Source organism: Borostomias antarcticus (genome assembly GCF_949987555.1).
Source record: "Borostomias antarcticus genome assembly, contig: scaffold_164, whole genome shotgun sequence".
NCBI lineage: Eukaryota > Metazoa > Chordata > Actinopteri > Stomiiformes > Stomiidae > Borostomias > Borostomias antarcticus.
In genome coordinates, this window is record NW_028176529.1 from 127,501 (window position 1) to 144,734 (window position 17,234).

A 17,234-nucleotide genomic window follows, 5' to 3' on the forward strand; every position below is an offset into this window, starting at 1 on the left:
GTGTGTGTGTGTGTGTGTGTGTGTGTGCGTGTATGTGTGCATGTGTGTATGTGTGCGCGTGTGTGTGTGCGTATGCGTGTGTCTATGTGTGTGTGTGTGTGTGTGCGTATGCGTGTGTGTGTGTGCATACAGGTATGCATGTGTTTGTCTGTGTGTGTGTGTGTGTGTGTGCGCGCGCGTGTGTGTGGGTGCGTATGCGTGTGTGTGCGGGTGTCTGTGTGTGTGTGTGCCTATGTGTGTGTGCATGTGTGTGCGGGTGTCTATGTGTGTGTGTGTGTGTGTGTGTGTGTGCGCGTGTGTGTGCGTATGCATGTGTCTGTGTGTGTGTGTGCGTGTGTGTGTGTGTGCGTATGCGTGTGTGTGCGGGTGTCTGTGTCTGTGTGTGTGTGTGTATGTGCGCGCATGTGTGTGTGTGTGTGCGTGTGTGCGTGTGTGTGCGTATGCATGTGTCTATGTGTGTGTGTGTGCGTATGCCTGTGTGTGTGTGTGCGTATGCGTGTGTGCGGGTGTCTATGTGTGTGTGTGTGTGTGTGTGTGTGTGTGTGTGTGCGTGTGTGTGTGTGTGTGTGTGTGTGCGTGTGTGGTCACAGGCTAAACAATGAGGAGTGTGTGTAGCTTCTATTCCAGGTCAGGGCGATGAGGGAAGGACCATCAGGAAGTGTTTTGTATTTCAGGTTGGACCTGTTTTAGAGACCTGCACCGGACCTGTCTCCCTCAGTTCAGGGTCAGGGGTCGTCCACGTCTCTCTAGGCACAGGAAGTGAGGCGAGGCTCCGCCCACAGTTCAGGGGTCGTCCACGTCTCTCTAGGCACAGGAAGTGAGGCTCCGCCCACAGTTCACCTTCAAGAAATGAAACCATTCAGTTCTATCATGTGACCTGTGACCTCATCATCTGACCCAGATGCCTTCTGGGTCCATACAGATATTCTTTATTTTTTCTATTTTTTTTTCGTTATTTATGCCCTATTTTGTGCCAGGGAAACAAATACCTACTGCTTACAGGAAGTCCTCATAACTCCTACAGGTCAAGCAGGAAGTCCTCATAACTCCTACAGGTCAAGCAGGAAGTCCTCATAACTCCTACAGGTCAAGCAGGAAGTCCTCATAACTCCTACAGGTCAAGCAGGAAGTCCTCATAACTCCTACATACATTATCCCATTTACACCAAATTGCTCACGCTTGATGAAGGTCGCGTCCTGAACACATCTGTAGGTCAGTATTGAGTCATACTTATAGCGCCGCCTACAGGTCAAGCAGGAAGTCATCATAACTCCTACATACATTGTCCGATTTACACAACATTTCTCAGGCTTCATCAAGGTACCGTCCTGAACACATCTATGCATCGGTATTGAGTCACGCTTAAAGCGTCACCTACTGGTGACAGGAAGATTCTCTCAGTACTGGACACCGAAATAGCACACCCTTGAACAGCGCCGCACCCCGACAGGCGTGGGGTGCGAGGGCCCGCTCACTGCTGCTCTCAGACAGGCGTGGGGTGCGAGGGCCCGCTCACTGCTGCTCTCAGACAGGCGTGGGGTGCGAGGGCCCGCTCACTGCTGCTCTCAGACAGGCGTGGGGTGCGAGGGCCGCTCACTGCTGCTCTCAGACAGGCGTGGGGTGCGAGGGCCCGCTCACTGCTGCTCTCAGACCTAGTTCTCTTTGATTTTCGGTGTTATTTTGAATCCAGCCCTCAATAGGTTCAAGATTTTGGTTTCTATTGACTGTTCTTATGTCATTTTGTTCTCGACGAATTACACAATGCAATCAATAAAGATTTTCAACTTGAATATTTGGCCAGGCAGACACACACACACACACACAGACAGAGATAGGCAGGCCAGGCAGGCAGACAGCCTGGGAATCGAACCCAGATCTTCAGAATGTCAAACCACCTCTACTACACCAGCTCCCAGAGGAATGGCTTGGTTTAGTGGACAGGTGGTGGTGTGGTACGTGATGTTATGTGGCTGTCTGAGTAGGGGGATGGGGGCCTGTGGTCATGACGACGGTGGGCTATTATGGGATGTTGGTATGGTGCTCTCATGGTCAGGGTCACTTCAGGAGGGCTCAGCATAGTGAACATAGTATAGAGATGACTGGTCTGTATCTGATCTGGGTCTGCCCTAAGTCTGGTCTGGGTCTGGTCTGTTCTGGGTCTGGGTCTGATCTGGTTGGGCCTGGGTCAGGTCTAGTCTGGGTCGGGTCTAGTCTGGGTCTGATCTGGGTCTGGTTGGGTCTGGGTCTAATCAGGTCAGGTCTGGGTCTGGTCTGGTTGGGCCTGGGTCAGGTTTGTTCTGGGTCAGGTCTGGTCTGCTCTGGCGCTGGTCTGGGTCTGGTCTGGTTGGGCCTGGGTCTGGTCTGGTTGGGCCTGGGTCAGGTCTGTTCTGGGTCTGGTCTGGGTCTGGTCTGGGTCTGGTTGGATCTGGTCTGGGTCTGGTCTGGGTCTGGTTGGATCTGGGGCGGAGGCGGTACCCTCATGTCTGCCTGGGTGATAGAGAGGTGAGAGAGATGGAGGAAGGTTGGTGGTGAGACGCACGCCAGAGATGCAGGGAGACAAAGAGAGGAGATTGAGTGACAAACACATCTTCGATGTGGGACCTGAGACGAGGGCGTGGCTATACGCTACTGAGCTGGACATCTGATGATGACACACGAAAGAAGAAGAAGAAGAGTGAAACAGAGAGCGAGTTAGAGAGCAGAGAGAGGGAGAAAGAGAAAGAGAGAGAGAGAGAGAGTCGGTGTGATGGAGGGAGAAAGAGAAAGAGAGAGAGAGAGAGAGAGTGAGAGAGTCGGTGTGATGGAGGGAGAAAGAGAAAGAGAAAGAGAGAGAGAGTCGGTGTGATGGAGGGAGAAAGAGAAAGAGAGAGAGAGAGAGAGTCGTGTGATGGAGGGAGAAAGAGAGAGAGAGAGAGTCGGTGTGATGGAGGGAGAAAGAGAGAGAGAGAGAGAGAGAGTCAGTGTGATGGAGGGAGAAAGAGAAAGAGAGAGAGAGAGAGAGAGAGACGGTGTGATGGAGGGAGAAAGAGAAAGAGAGAGAGAGAGAGAGAGAGAGAGAGAGAGTGTTGTGGGTTCAGACACAGACAGGATGGCTGCGCTCGGCCCTCTTCCTGTTTGAGGGGATAGGAAGTTGAGAGAGAGAGAGAGAGAGAGAGAGAGAGAGAGAGAGAGAGAGAGAGAGAGAGAGAGAGAGAGAGAGAGAGAGAGAGAGAGAGAGAGAGAGAGAGAGAGAGAGAGAGAGAGAGAGAGAGAGAGAGAGAGAGAGAGAGAGAGAGAGAGAGAGACCGTTCCTCCTCCTCACTGCCAGACTCCTCTTCCTCCACTTTCACACTGTCCTGTCGTCGGCCCCTGGCCCCTCCCTCGGCCCCTGGCCCCTCCCTCGGCCTCTGGCCCCTCCCTCGGCCCCTGGCCCCTCCCTCCCTGTCAGACACCTCTCTCCTGTGGAAGCTGCAGTAGATGATGACACTCACAGTAACCGTCATATTCTCACAGTAACCGTCATATTCTCACAGTAACCGTCATATTCTCACAGTAACCGTCATATTCTCACAGTAACCGTCATATTCTCTCAGTAACCGTCATATTCTCACAGTAACCGTCATATTCTCACAGTAACTGTCATATTCTCATAGTAACTGTCATATTCTCACAGTAACCGTCATATTCTCACAGTAACCGTCATATTCTCACAGTAACCGTCATATTCTCACAGTAACCGTCATATTCTCACAGTAACCGTCATATTCTCACAGTCAGGGTTAGGGTTAGGGTTATATTCTCTCAGTCCTCATCTCAGTCATATTCTCTCAGTCCTCATCTCAGTCATATTCTCTCAGTCCTCATCTCAGTCATATTCAAAGTGCTCCTCAGAGACACCTTCCAGTCAGCGAAGGCATTCATATCACATGCTGATTGGTGTGAAACTGTCGTGGTTGATTTCTACCAGGAACGGTCTCGTTGTAGTTCTGGCTACATGTTGACGTTGTTGTGGTTTGACAGGATGTGTTCAGAAGAAGCAGTTCTGTATTCAGAAGAAGAGGTTCTGTATTCAGAAGAAGCAGTTCTGTATTCAGAAGAAGCAGTTCTGTATTCAGAAAGGCACTCAGGTGAGATGAGACTGCTCATCTAATCGGTGTGTGTTTGAGAGAGAGAGAGAGAAAGAGAGAGAGAGAGAGAGAGAGAGACTGCTCATCTAATCGGTGTGTGTTTGAGTGTGTGTTTGAGAGAGAGAGAGAGAGAGAGAGAGAGAGAGAGAGAGACTGCTCATCTAATCGGTGTGTGTTGCGTTGTCTCTGTCCATAAAGGTGAGGAAGAGGAGCCGTGAGGAAGAGCGACTGACTAAGCAGAGAAGATGCCTGTCCCCCCCCCACCCCCACCCCCGCCCCCCCCTACCTTCTCTGTGGTGAGTCCAGCTAGCGCCACACACACACACACACACACACACACACACACACACACACACACACACACACACACACACACATATACCAACAAATGCACATACATGCACACACACACAACTGGAATGAAAATATGATTAAATTCAAGGGCAGCACAGCGGAGCTGTCTTCTCATCTGATGCTTTTGTAACCGAGCAGTAACCCTAACCCAGTAATGCTGCTACTACCTCTTTCTCTCAGATGAGTAAACATCTATAAACCTCCCACTTCCTCAGTGTCAGAGTCCCACTGCTGAACCTGTCCCACACTGCCACCTTGTGGCCAAATGTTGATCTGACTTTTACTCCCCTTGTGTGTGCATTTGCATGTGCGTATATATATATATATGTGTGTGTGTGTCTGTGTCTGTGTCTGTGTGTGTGTGTCTGTGTCTGTGTCTGTGTCTGTGTCTGTGTCTGTGTCTGTGTCTGTGTCTGTGTCTGTGTGTGTGTGTGTGTGTGTGTGTGTGTGTGTGTGTGTGTGTGTGTGTGTGTGTGTGTGTGTGTGTGTCTGTGTCTGTGTGTGTGTGTGTGTGTGTGTGTGCAGGCTAACACAGAGAAGCCCAGTCTGAACCGGGGGGAGCAGCAGACCCGGAGCGCCCTCCTGTCAGACATCTCCAAGGGCTCCCGTCTGAAGAAGGCCGTCACCAACGACCGCAGCCAGCCCGTCCTGGACCGTGAGTCTAACCCTAACCCTAGCCCTAAAGGTCACAGAGGTTATATGAGTGAACCTGGCTTGAGGGTGAAGCCCCAGACGCACTGGAAGAGTGTGACGCTAGCGTTTTTAAGTACACCAATTGTTTTAAATGGCCGCTCACGCACCAAAAGCGCTTTGAGGCGAGTCAAACTGCCTTGACGCTTCTACTCCCAACTTGTTTACATTTTGGAGCGTCAAATGGGGACAAATCAATCTAAATTAAATCAGCTCCCTATCAAAGCTTACGCCTGCAGTGCGCCATAAGAGCGTCTGCAGAGATGCAGGAGGATCAGGGTTAAGGGTTAGGAGGATCAGGGTTAAGGGTTAGGGTTAGGAGGATCAGGGTTAAGGGTTAGGAGGATCAGGGTTAAGGGTTAGGGTTAGGGGGATCAGGGTTAAGGGTTAGGGTTAGGAGGATCAGGGTTAAGGGTTAGGGTTAGGAGGATCAGGGTTAAGGGTTAGGAGGATCAGGGTTAAGGGTTAGGGTTAGGAGGATCAGGGTTAAGGGTTAGGGTTAGGGTTAGGAGGATCAGGGTTAAGGGTTAGGGTTAGGAGGATCAGGGTTAAGGGTTAGGGTTAGGAGGATCAGGGTTAAGGGTTAGGGTTAGGGTTAGGGTTAGGGTTAGGAGGATCAGGGTTAAGGGTTAGGGTTAGGGTTAGGAGGATCAGGGTTAAGGGTTTAGGGTTAGGGTTAGGGTTAGGAGGATCAGGGTTAAGGGTTAGGGTTAGGAGGATCAGGGTTAAGGGTTAGGGTTAGGGTTAGGAGGATCATAGTTAACCCTTTCACTAGTATCGGGAGATGTTGTTGAGCAAAGACCATTAACAATCTGGAGGCACATAGAGCAAGTTGTTCTCAGAACGAGACTACATAATCACATCTCTATCTTCCTAGAGCCTAAAGGAGGAAGTGGAGGAGGAGGAGGTGGAGGAGGAGGAGGAGGAGGAGGAGGAGGAGGTGGAGGAGGTGGAGGAGGAGGAGGAGGTGGAGGAGGTGGAGGAGGAGGTGGAGGTCTTGGAGGTCTGTTCCAGGGGGGAATGCCCAAGCTGAGGTCGGCAGGAAACAGAGACAGCAATGGTAAGAGTCCCACCCCCTGACCCTGCCCCCTGAGCCCACCCCTGTTACCAGGAATGTGTTTTTGTAATGTGTGTGTGTGTGTGTGTGTGTGTGTGTGTGTGTGTGTGTGTGTGTGTGTGTGTGTAATGTCTCCTCTCAGACACCGGAGGCAGCAGAGCACCCATGCTCCCCCCCGGATCTCGCTCCTCCGGTCAGAGGTCTTTCGGAGGAGGTGGTGGTGTAGGAGGGGGAGGAGGCGGGGGCCCCCCCAGGCTCCCTGGAGCCCCCCCCGGCCCTCGCAGCAATGCCCCCGACCTCCCCAGAGGCCGAGCCGCCCCCCCATCCCGCCCCGACACCCCAGGCGGACCCCCGCCTCCTGTACCCAACACCCCCCGGCCCAACCAGGGTCGCAGCGGGCCCCCCCCTCCTCTCCCAGGGGGCTCCCGGCCCCACAGCTCCAGCCCCGCCCCCCCGCCTCCCGGCCTCCCCCCGGCCCGGTACGGAGGCCTGCCCCCCCCGCCGGGAGCAGCGTCCTGTGGGCCGAAGCCCTCCTTCTCTGCCCCCCCCCCCGGTCCCCAACAGCGGCCGGCCTCCTCTGCCTCCGGCCCCGGGCCGAGCCTCGGACGACCGGCCCCCTCCCCCGCCAGCGCCCCCAGGAGGCCACAGACCCGGACTCCCCCCTCCCCCCTCCCTCAACAGCAAGCCTCCCCCCGTCTCCTCCTCCTCTCGCCCCCCCGCCGGCGGAGCCCCCCCGCTCCCCCCCAGCAGGCCGGGCCCGCCCCCTCTGCCCCCCACCCCTACAGGAGGGGACGACCACACCCCCAGGCTGCCCCAGAGGAACATGTCCCTCACCGCCCAGGCACCCTCTCCCCCGCTGGGCCGATCCGGACCCCTGCCCCCCCCGCCCAGCGAGAGACCGCCCCCCCTGGGCAGGAACCAACCAGGACGCTCCGGTAAGGACACTGCGTCTTCCTGTTCCTCTTGGGACGTGAGTAGTGATCGCTGTTAGGGGGCGTGTCCACCAGGGAGCTGTTTGGCTGTGTTAGGGGGCGTGTCCACCAGGGAGCTGTTTGGCTGTGTTAGGGGGCGTGTCCACCAGGGAGCTGTTTGGCTGTGTTAGGGGGCGTGTCCACCAGGGAGCTGTTTGGCTGTGTTAGGGGGCGTGTCCACCAGGGAGTGTTTGGCTGTGTTAGGGGGCATGTCCACCAGGGAGCTGTAGTTTGGAGCTGGCGCTGTTTTCTCGTTGTTTATAATGGGTAATGAGCTCTAGTTGTTTATAATGGTAATGATCTCTAGGGTTAGGGTTATGGGTTAGGGCTGTTTTCTCGTTGTTTATAATGGTAATGATCTCTAGGGCGCTATAGAGACCAGATCTGTGTTCCAAGCGCTTTTTAGCGCTACAGCACCGTGAGCTCTAGGCTTTTTTTTGCAGTTGAACAAAGTTTAACTTTTTGTGCTTGAGCGCAGGCTGTAAACGGCTGTTCTGACAATGACAACGGTCAGTTTTTGGCAAAACCGCAGAGACAGTGAACGTTAGCACTAGCTAACATTAGATAGCTATCTTAACTTGGCTAGTTAATCTGCAGTCTGCAAAAACACGACACTCGTTGCTCAACATCGTTAGCCTAGCCAGCTCTAAACCCCGGCTCTAGTGCTTCTCTACGCAGCTGTGAGCTTGGCGCTGTTCAGCTACATGCAGCTCGTTGGTGGACACACACCCTTAATGATCATATTTAAACACAGGTTTCCTTTCTAGCAAGTCTGATGAGAATTTCAGATGATTCTTGCAGCCCACAATAATTTGTTTCCAACTAGTATGATTGGTTAATGTGTTCATGACATTACGTCCTCCTCCAGGACCGCTCCCACCCCCTCCCCCCTCGGGAGGTCGTAGCGGCAGTGTGAGGTCATCGCCAGGCCCCGCCCCCCCTGGTCGGCCAGGAGGAGAGCCCCCACGTGGCGCCCCCCGCCCCCCCCCTCCCCCCCGACAGGTCTGTCTCTGGGGGGCCGCCCCCCCCTCCTCCCCCCATGGGCAACGGCTTCCAGAACTCCCACCATCACAGCCATCCTACAGGTGAGCCCTTCGCCATGCCAACACCCCCTATAGGTGAGCCCGTCGCCATGCCAACACCCCCTATAGGTGAGCCCGTCGCCATGCCAACACCACCAGCACTCATTGACCCCATTCACACCCGGCCTTAAAATGTGTCTCATATCCAGAACACCTGGTATTAATATATGTCTCAGTGAGATCCCATTAAGATCAGATTATCTATATCAAACATCACATCAGTTTAACATTGAGAACGCATTCACACTTGTGTTGAATGTGGTCACAATGCGTCCCTGATCTCTGGAGGTGGTTTGTCTGATCAGATCACAATCCGTCTTCAGAACGTTTTGGGTACGTTTACACTTTCATGTGGTTCAACACTATCAGCCTGCAATCTGATCACCCAAATGATCCAATGATTTTAATGCCAGGTATAAATGGGGTCATAGTCTCAAGCTTATTCATCCGCATCATAGCTGTGGGTATGGGGATAGATAGCCAGACCTGATCTGTGTTCATGGGGATAGATAGTAAGACCTGATCTGTGTTCATGGGGATAGATAGTCAGACCTGATCTGTGTTCATGGGGATAGATAGTCAGACCTGATCTGTGTTCATGGGGATAGATAGCCAGGCCTGATCTGTGTTCATGGGGATAGATAGCCAGGCCTGATCTGTGTTCATGGGGATAGATAGCCAGACCTGATCTGTGTTCATGGGGATAGATAGCCAGACCTGATCTGTGTTCATGGGGATAGATAGTAAGACCTGATCTGTGTTCATGGGGATAGATAGATAGCCAGGCCTGATCTGTGTTCATGGGGATAGATAGCCAGACCTGATCTGTGTTCATGGGGATAGATAGCCAGATCTGATCTGTGTTCATGGGGATAGATAGCCAGACCTGATCTGTGTTCATGGGGATAGATAGCCAGATCTGATCTGTGTTCATGGGGATAGATAGCCAGACCTGATCTGTGTTCATGGGGATAGATAGCCAGACCTGATCTGTGTTCATGGGGATAGATAGCCAGACCTGATCTGTGTTCATGGGGATAGATAGCCAGACCTGATCTGTGTTCATGGGGATAGATAGCCAGACCTGATCTGTGTTCATGGGGATAGATAGCCAGACCTGATCTGTGTTCATGGGGATAGATAGTAAGACCTGATCTGTGTTCATGGGGATAGATAGCCAGACCTGATCTGTGTTCATGGGGATAGATAGCCAGGCCTGATCTGTGTTCATGGGGATAGATAGCCAGACCTGATCTGTGTTCATGGGGATAGATAGCCAGACCTGATCTGTGTTCATGGGGATAGATAGCCAGGCCTGATCTGTGTTCATGGGGATAGATAGCCAGACCTGATCTGTGTTCATGGGGATAGATAGCCAGACCTGATCTGTGTTCATGGGGATAGATAGCCAGGCCTGATCTGTGTTCATGGGGATAGATAGTAAGACCTGATCTGTGTTCATGGGGATAGATAGTCAGATCTGATCTGTGTTCATGGGGATAGATAGCCAGATCTGATCTGTGTTCATGGGGATAGATAGCCAGGCCTGATCTGTGTTCATGGGGATAGATAGCCAGACCTGATCTGTGTTCATGGGGATAGATAGCCAGATCTGATCTGTGTTCATGGGGATAGATAGCCAGATCTGATCTGTGTTCATGGGGATAGATAGCCAGATCTCATCTGTGTTCATGGGGATAGATAGTCAGACCTGATCTGTGTTCATGGGGATAGATAGCCAGACCTGATCTGTGTTCATGGGGATAGATAGCCAGATCTGATCTGTGTTCATGGGGATAGATAGCCAGGCCTGATCTGTGTTCATGGGGATAGATAGTCAGACCTGATCTGTGTTCATGGGGATAGATAGCCAGATCTGATCTGTGTTCATGGGGATAGATAGCCTGACTGATCTGTGTTCATGGGGATAGATAGCCAGACCTGATCTGTGTTCATGGGGATAGATACTGTAGCCTGACTGATCTGAGTGTTTCTGATGCAGACTATTAAAGTAACTAGTCACAGTGGCAGGAGCTGGCTAAAGAACACACACATAGATCTGTGGCCAGCTAGATCCAAGATGGCTGGTGAACTGATCCAAGATGGCTGCCTGTTGTTATTCTGATGTGGTGTTGTGTAACTGTCAGATGAGTGGGAAGCCCGGTTCAGCTTCCATGCGGTGTCAGAGCTGCCCCCGCCAGAGGCCTACGTACCCTGTCAGAAGACCTACCCCAGCAAGATGGCCAAGGCCGACAGCAGAGGTGAAGACCTGGGGAGGCCTGTCTAGATGAGTGAAGAGCTGGGGAGGCCTGTCTAGATGAGTGAAGACCTGGGGAGGCCTGTCTAGATGAGTGAAGACCTGGGGAGGCCTGTCTAGATGAGTGAAGACCTGGGGAGGCCTGTCTAGATGAGTGAAGACCTGGGGAGGCCTGTCTAGATGAGTGAAGACCTGGGGAGGCCTGTCTAGATGAGTGAAGACCTGGGGAGGCCTGTCTAGATGAGTGAAGACCTGGGGAGGCCTGTCTAGATGAGTGAAGACCTGGGGAGGCCTGTCTAGATGAGTGAAGACCTGGGGAGGCCTGTCTAGATGAGTGAAGACCTGGGGAGGCCTGTCTAGATGAGTGAAGACCTGGGGAGGCCTGTCTAGATGAGTGAAGACCTGGGGAGGCCTGTCTAGATGAGTGAAGACCTGGGGAGGCCTGTCTAGATGAGTGAAGACCTGGGGAGGCCTGTCTAGATGAGTGAAGACCTGGGGAGGCCTGTCTAGATGAGTGAAGACCTGGGGAGGCCTGTCTAGATGAGGGAAGACCTGGGGAGGCCTGTCTAGATGAGAGAAGACCTGGGGAGGCCTGTCTAGATGAGTGGAGACCTGGGGAGGCCTGTCTAGATGAGTGAAGACCTGGGGAGGCCTGTCTAGATGAGTGAAGACCTGGGGAGGCCTGTCTAGATGAGTGAAGACCTGGGGAGGCCTGTCTAGATGAGTGAAGACCTGGGGAGGCCTGTCTAGATGAGTGAAGACCTGGGGAGGCCTGTAGATGAGTGAAGACCTGGGGAGGCCTGTCTAGATGAGTGAAGACCTGGGGAGGCCTGTCTAGATGAGTGAAGACCTGGGGAGGCCTGTAGATGAGTGAAGACCTGGGGAGGCCTGTCTAGATGAGTGAAGACCTGGGGAGGCCTGTCTAGATGAGTGAAGACCTGGGGAGGCCTGTCTAGATGAGTGCCCCGCAGTGATACATGTTAATCAACTAAATCCCAATCAACTGTTAACCCACTGTACTTCTCCTGTGGCCAGTCTGTCTAGAGTAGGAGATAGGAGGTATAGACATTGTACAGGAAAAAAAAAATTGTGTGCCCTCAGAAAGAATCTCTCACTGTCCATAAAACCATAAAACGTGTGTGTGTATCTCGTGTGTGTGTGTGTGTGTGTGTGTGTGTGTGTGTCTGTCTTTCAGGCTCAGGAAAGAAGGACCGGGGTGCTCCCCCTCTGCCCCCCATCCCCAGGTGAAGGGAGATCCTCCTGTTCTCTAGAGGGACACACCCGTATCCCCCCATACCTCACCCTCCTCCCACCCATACCTCCCCACCCCCTCACCCATACCTCACCCTCCTCTCACCCATACCTCACCCTCCTCTCACCCATACCTCAGCCTTCTCTCACCCATACCTTACCCCCCCGTCCCCGTCCCTCCCCCATCCCTCAGCCCAATCCTTCTCTCCGGCCCCTCCCTCACTCACCGAACCTGGATGTCTCTCTGTGTCTCTCTCTCTCTCTCTCTCTCTCTCTCTCTTTCTCTCTCTCTCTCTCTCTCTCTCTCTCTCTCTCTCTCTCTCATCTATCTGAGTTAAAAAGCATCCTGTAGCACCAGCAGCAACATCACAGCCACCAAAACCAGGCCTTGAGGTCACCAGGCCCCTAAACCAGGCCTTGAGGTCACCAGGCCCCTAAACCAGGCCTTGAGGTCACCAGGCCCCTAAACCAGGCCTTGAGGTCACCAGGCCCCTAAACCAGGCCTTGAGGTCACCAGGCCCCTAAACCAGGCCTTAAAGGAAAATGCTCGTTTTTGACAACCTGGACCTTATTTACGACATATTATAAGAAGTTTGACTCACCGAGATCACTTTGGTGTTGTTCGGAGGCCTGTAGAAGAAATTTAAAATCCAGCGCGAGCCAGTATATCCATGTAATGGCGGCGCACGGGGCACTGAGAATGCAGTTTCTCAAAATCCATTTTCGGCCGCTAAACGGTTGTTTTCATCAATCAGATTTGATGAATCGACAGTTGAGATTCCTCAACGCGAGCCATTGTTTCGGTTTTCAAATACGTGGTCTGTAGCCTCTGTAATATGATCTTTACACGCCTTTCCCCACTTGCTCCAGCACGCATGCGCACAGGCCAGCGCGCAGACTGGCTATTCTCCGGCTCACATTCTCTGCGCTACGATCGGATTGTTGCTGACGAATGACGACGACAATATTCTCGGCACCAACTACGATCGTAGCGCAGAGAATGTGAGCCGGAGAATAGCCAGTCTGCACGCTGGCCTGTGCGCATGCGTGCTGGAGCAAGTGGGGGAGAGGCTTGTAAAGATCATATTACAGAGGCTACAGACCACGTATTTGAAAACCGAAACAATGGCTCTGATTGATTAAAACAACCGTTTAGCGGCCGAAAATGGATTTTGAGAAACTGCATTCTCAGTGCCCCGTCCGACGCGATTACATGGATATACTGGCTCGCGCTGGATTTTAAATTTCTTCTACAGGCCTCCGAACAACACAAAAGTGATCTCGGTGAGTCAAACTTCTTATAATATGTCGTAAATAAGGTCCAGGTTGTCAAAAACGAGCATTTTCCTTTAAGGTCACCAGGCCTCTAAACCAGGCCTTGAGGTCACCAGGCCCCTAAACCAGGCCATGAGGTCACCAGGCCCCTAAACCAGGCCCACAGCGCTCACGTTGCCATGTTGTCTGGGCTTTGTACACAGTCCACTCTGCACTCCAACTGATTGTGATTCAGGATTGTGATTCAGGATTGTGATTCAGGATTGTGATTCAGGATTGTGATTCAGGATTGTGATTCAGGATTGTGATTCAGGATTGTGATTCAGGATTGCCCCATGGTTTAAGGGAAGCAGGCAGACATGGATTGTTCATGTGTGTGGGTGTGTGCTATTGCGTTTGTGTCAGCCTTTACCAAACTATAGAAGTTATTTTTTGTGTTGCAATGAAAGGGTACTTATCTTTCTATGATGTCATAACGACGTGAACCGCTCATGACTGTGTTGTCTTGAGGAGTTCAAACATGTTCAAGTGGACCATTGTGCTGATGATGATGATCTGTAATGTCATTAGAATAGATCAAACATGTTGAAATGGACCATTGTGTCATCAGTGATGATGATCTGTTGTATGTAGACTAGAGATCGTCAGTCTGTGATATGAATGACTATTGTGTAAGTAATGTATTTGGCTCCATGTTGACTATGCAGTATTACATAGTGCTTCCTTGCTGCCTTGTAAGCTTTTATACTCTCCTGGCTTAGGACCACTGCTGACAGTTCTTTATAAGGCTACCAATGAAACTGAGTCAGAGATATTAAGATGCCATACGTTTGAAGAGATCAATAAGTTTGCTGATATAAATGTTGATGTATTTGTGATGTGACCAATGGTCGAAAAAGTGACAATGTTTCTCTTGTCTGTTTCCTTGAAGATAATGAAATGTATGTATGAAGAATGGGGATTGGCTGGGGATTGGCTGGAGCTATTGATGTGTAGATCATCGTATCACAGATGAGGCCTGATAGTTGTTGGACCAAAGTCTGTTGTGCACTACCAGATGCACTAGGACCACGGACCTAACCCCTTACCCCTAACCCTAACCCTGCTGCAAGATGCCTCACTGATGGAAGAGGAAGTCTGTTTTTACAGTCATGTGCCTTAGTGTCCGTCTCCGCCCCCACCAGGATGTGTTGGTCTTACTCTCCTTTCCTGGTGACTGTAACCTTGGTACTGTACTTCAGAGTGTGGTACATCTCTTGCACTTTGGGTGTCAGGGAAGCCCTCTCTCTCTCTCTGCCTGTGTTCTAGAATGTCCTCTAGTCTGTGTTCTAGAATGTCCTCTAGTCTGTGTTCTAGAATGTCCTCTAGTCTGTGTTCTAGAATGTCCTGTAGTCTGTGTTCTAGAATGTCCTCTAGTCTGTGTTCTAGAATGTGCTGTAGTCTGTGTTGGAGATCTTCATTTAGTTTTCCCCTGAAGCTTATTGTAAAGAAAAAAGGTAAGCTAATAAAGATTGAATTGAGACTCAAATCTTGTGGTTGATGTTTTCCGTCTGCATCCTAAAACCTGCCCTCTACCTCGTCGTGTTCAGTCTGACTTGTCCTTGTGATGTCCCAAAATTCTGTATACTGTATACCCCTGGTCCTAAATGAAACGGAAACGTGCTGCTCTGTCAATTCTCCACTAGATGGCAGTACAGGTCAGGAGAATTTAACATGCTATTCCCGCTGGAAAATGTAGTGTTTACTAGGGTTAGGGTTATGGTTAGGGTTAGTGTTGGTTTACTAGGCCCTAACCCTAACCCTAACCTAACCCCAACCCTACACCATCCTGGAAAGGCAGTCAATTCAATACAACATGTGATCTCTCATGTAGGTGTGTTGAGTAGCTCAAATTCAAATAGGCTTCACTCACATCTCCTCTGTAGCCGACTCTTCTGATAAACTGTTGGCCTATCACAGGACAGGACTGGCCAGGATAGATTTGAGAGATTTATTTTGAGTATTGGTTTTGTCCAGTCCTGTTGGCCGATTGATCCGTTGATGTTGTGAGGATAAATGACTAGTTTACAGTTTTTAATACTGGAGTCGGCCACTATGTGACTCTGACTTAATGCTAATTCCAGAGACATTCATACTCTGAGATGTTCTCTTTGAATGGGTGAGTCTGGTCTTTGAATGGGTTAATCTGGTCTTTGAATGGGTGAGTCTGGTCTTTGAATGGGTGAGTCTGGTCTTTGAATGGTTTAGTTTGGTCTTTGAATGGGTGAGTCTGGTCTTTGAATGGGTGAGTCTGGTCTTTGAATGGGTGAGTCTGGTCTTTGAATGGGTGAGTCTGGTCTTTGAATGGGTGAGTCTGGTCTTTGAATGGGTGAGTCTGGTCTTTGAATGGGTGAGTCTGGTCTTTGAATGGGTGAGTCTGGTCTTTGAATGGGTTAGTCTGGTCTTTGAATGGGTGAGTCTGGTCTTTGAATGGGTGAGTCTGGTCTTTGAATGGGTGAGTCTAGTCTGGTCTCTGTCTGCTCTGCTTCAGTGAGGAAGACGGTCTGCAGCTCAGACTCTGACAGAAAAGGCAGATGTGATTCAGACTGTGTTCTCACAACCAGATGTGATTCAGACTGTGTTCTCACAACCAGATGTGATTCAGACTGTGTTCTCATAACCAGATGTGATTCAGACTGTGTTCTCACAACCAGATGTGATTCAGACTGTGTTCTCATAACCAGATGAGATTCAGACTGTGTTCTCACAACCAGATGTGATTCAGACTGTGTTCTCATAACCAGATGTGATTCAGACTGTGTTCTCACAACCAGATGAGATTCAGACTGTGTTCTCACAACCAGATGTGATTCAGACTGTGTTCTCATAACCAGATGTGATTCAGACTGTGTTCTCATAACCAGATGTGATTCAGACTGTGTTCTCACAACCAGATGTGATTCAGACTGTGTTCTCATAACCAGATGTGATTCAGACTGTGTTCTCACAACCAGATGTGATTCAGACTGTGTTCTCATAACCAGATGAGATTCAGACTGTGTTCTCACAACCAGATGTGATTCAGACTGTGTTCTCACAACCAGATGTGATTCAGACTGTGTTCTCACAACCAGATGTGATTCAGACTGTGTTCTCATAACCAGATGTGATTCAGACTGTGTTCTCACAACCAGATGTGATTCAGACTGTGTTCTCATAACCAGATGAGATTCAGACTGTGTTCTCACAACCAGATGTGATTCAGACTGTGTTCTCATAACCAGATGTGATTCAGACTGTGTTCTCACAACCAGATGAGATTCAGACTGTGTTCTCACAACCAGATGTGATTCAGACTGTGTTCTCATAACCAGATGTGATTCAGACTGTGTTCTCATAACCAGATGTGATTCAGACTGTGTTCTCACAACCAGATGTGATTCAGACTGTGTTCTCATAACCAGATGTGATTCAGACTGTGTTCTCACAACCAGATGTGATTCAGACTGTGTTCTCATAACCAGATGAGATTCAGACTGTGTTCTCACAACCAGATGTGATTCAGACTGTGTTCTCACAACCAGATGTGATTCAGACTGTGTTCTCATAACCAGCGGGAGGTCTGACCTGTGAGCTCACACTGATGGTGTCCCTGACCTCGTATCGTCCACCTCTTGTTTTCTTTGTGGGTTAAGGGTTAAAGTCAGGGTTAAAGGTTAAGGTCAGGGTTAAAGGTCAGGGCCTTGTAACTGTGAAGGGGTCCAGCTCAGATTGAGGGTTGGTTTCCCTGTTAAGATGAAACATGCGGTTCTTTCCTCAAAGACGGGAACACAGGCTACTTGTCGTCCCCAGAGATATGCAGGGTAACCAGGATGGTGTTCTCTATCCCCACCTCTCCCTCCAACCTCTCCCTCTCTCCCTCCCTTCCTCCCCACTCCCTCCCTCCTCTCCCTCCCTCCCTCCCTCCTCCCCACTCCCTCCCTCCCTCCCTCCCTCCTTCCCACTCCCTCCCTCCTCTCCCTCCCTCCTCTCCCTCCCTCCCTCCCTCTCTCCCTCCCTCCCTCCCTCCCTCCCTCCTCCCCACTCCCTCCCTCCCTCCCTCCCTCCCTCCCTCCCTCCCTCCCTCCTCCCTACTCCCCACTCCCTCCCTCCTCCCCACTCCCTCCCTCCTCCCCACTCCCTCCTCTCCCTCCCTCCTCTCCCTCCCTCCC

The 17,234-nt window shown here is 51.1% G+C and overlaps 1 protein-coding gene across 1 annotated transcript; it reads left to right on the forward strand.

Annotated features, from left to right (window-relative positions):
- Nucleotides 1-4,352: 4,352 nt before the first annotated feature.
- Nucleotides 4,353-11,909, forward strand: LOC311328387 (WAS/WASL-interacting protein family member 1-like; the record flags this gene model as incomplete). Its single annotated transcript, XM_084462363.1, is given in 9 exon segments — nt 4,353-4,403; nt 4,987-5,116; nt 6,029-6,211; nt 6,351-6,747; nt 6,749-7,143; nt 8,048-8,153; nt 8,155-8,264; nt 10,409-10,522; nt 11,714-11,909. Coding segments are annotated over 9 exon segments (1,539 nt in total). The 3' UTR covers nt 11,767-11,909.
- Between the last annotated feature and the right edge of the window lie 5,325 nt (nt 11,910-17,234).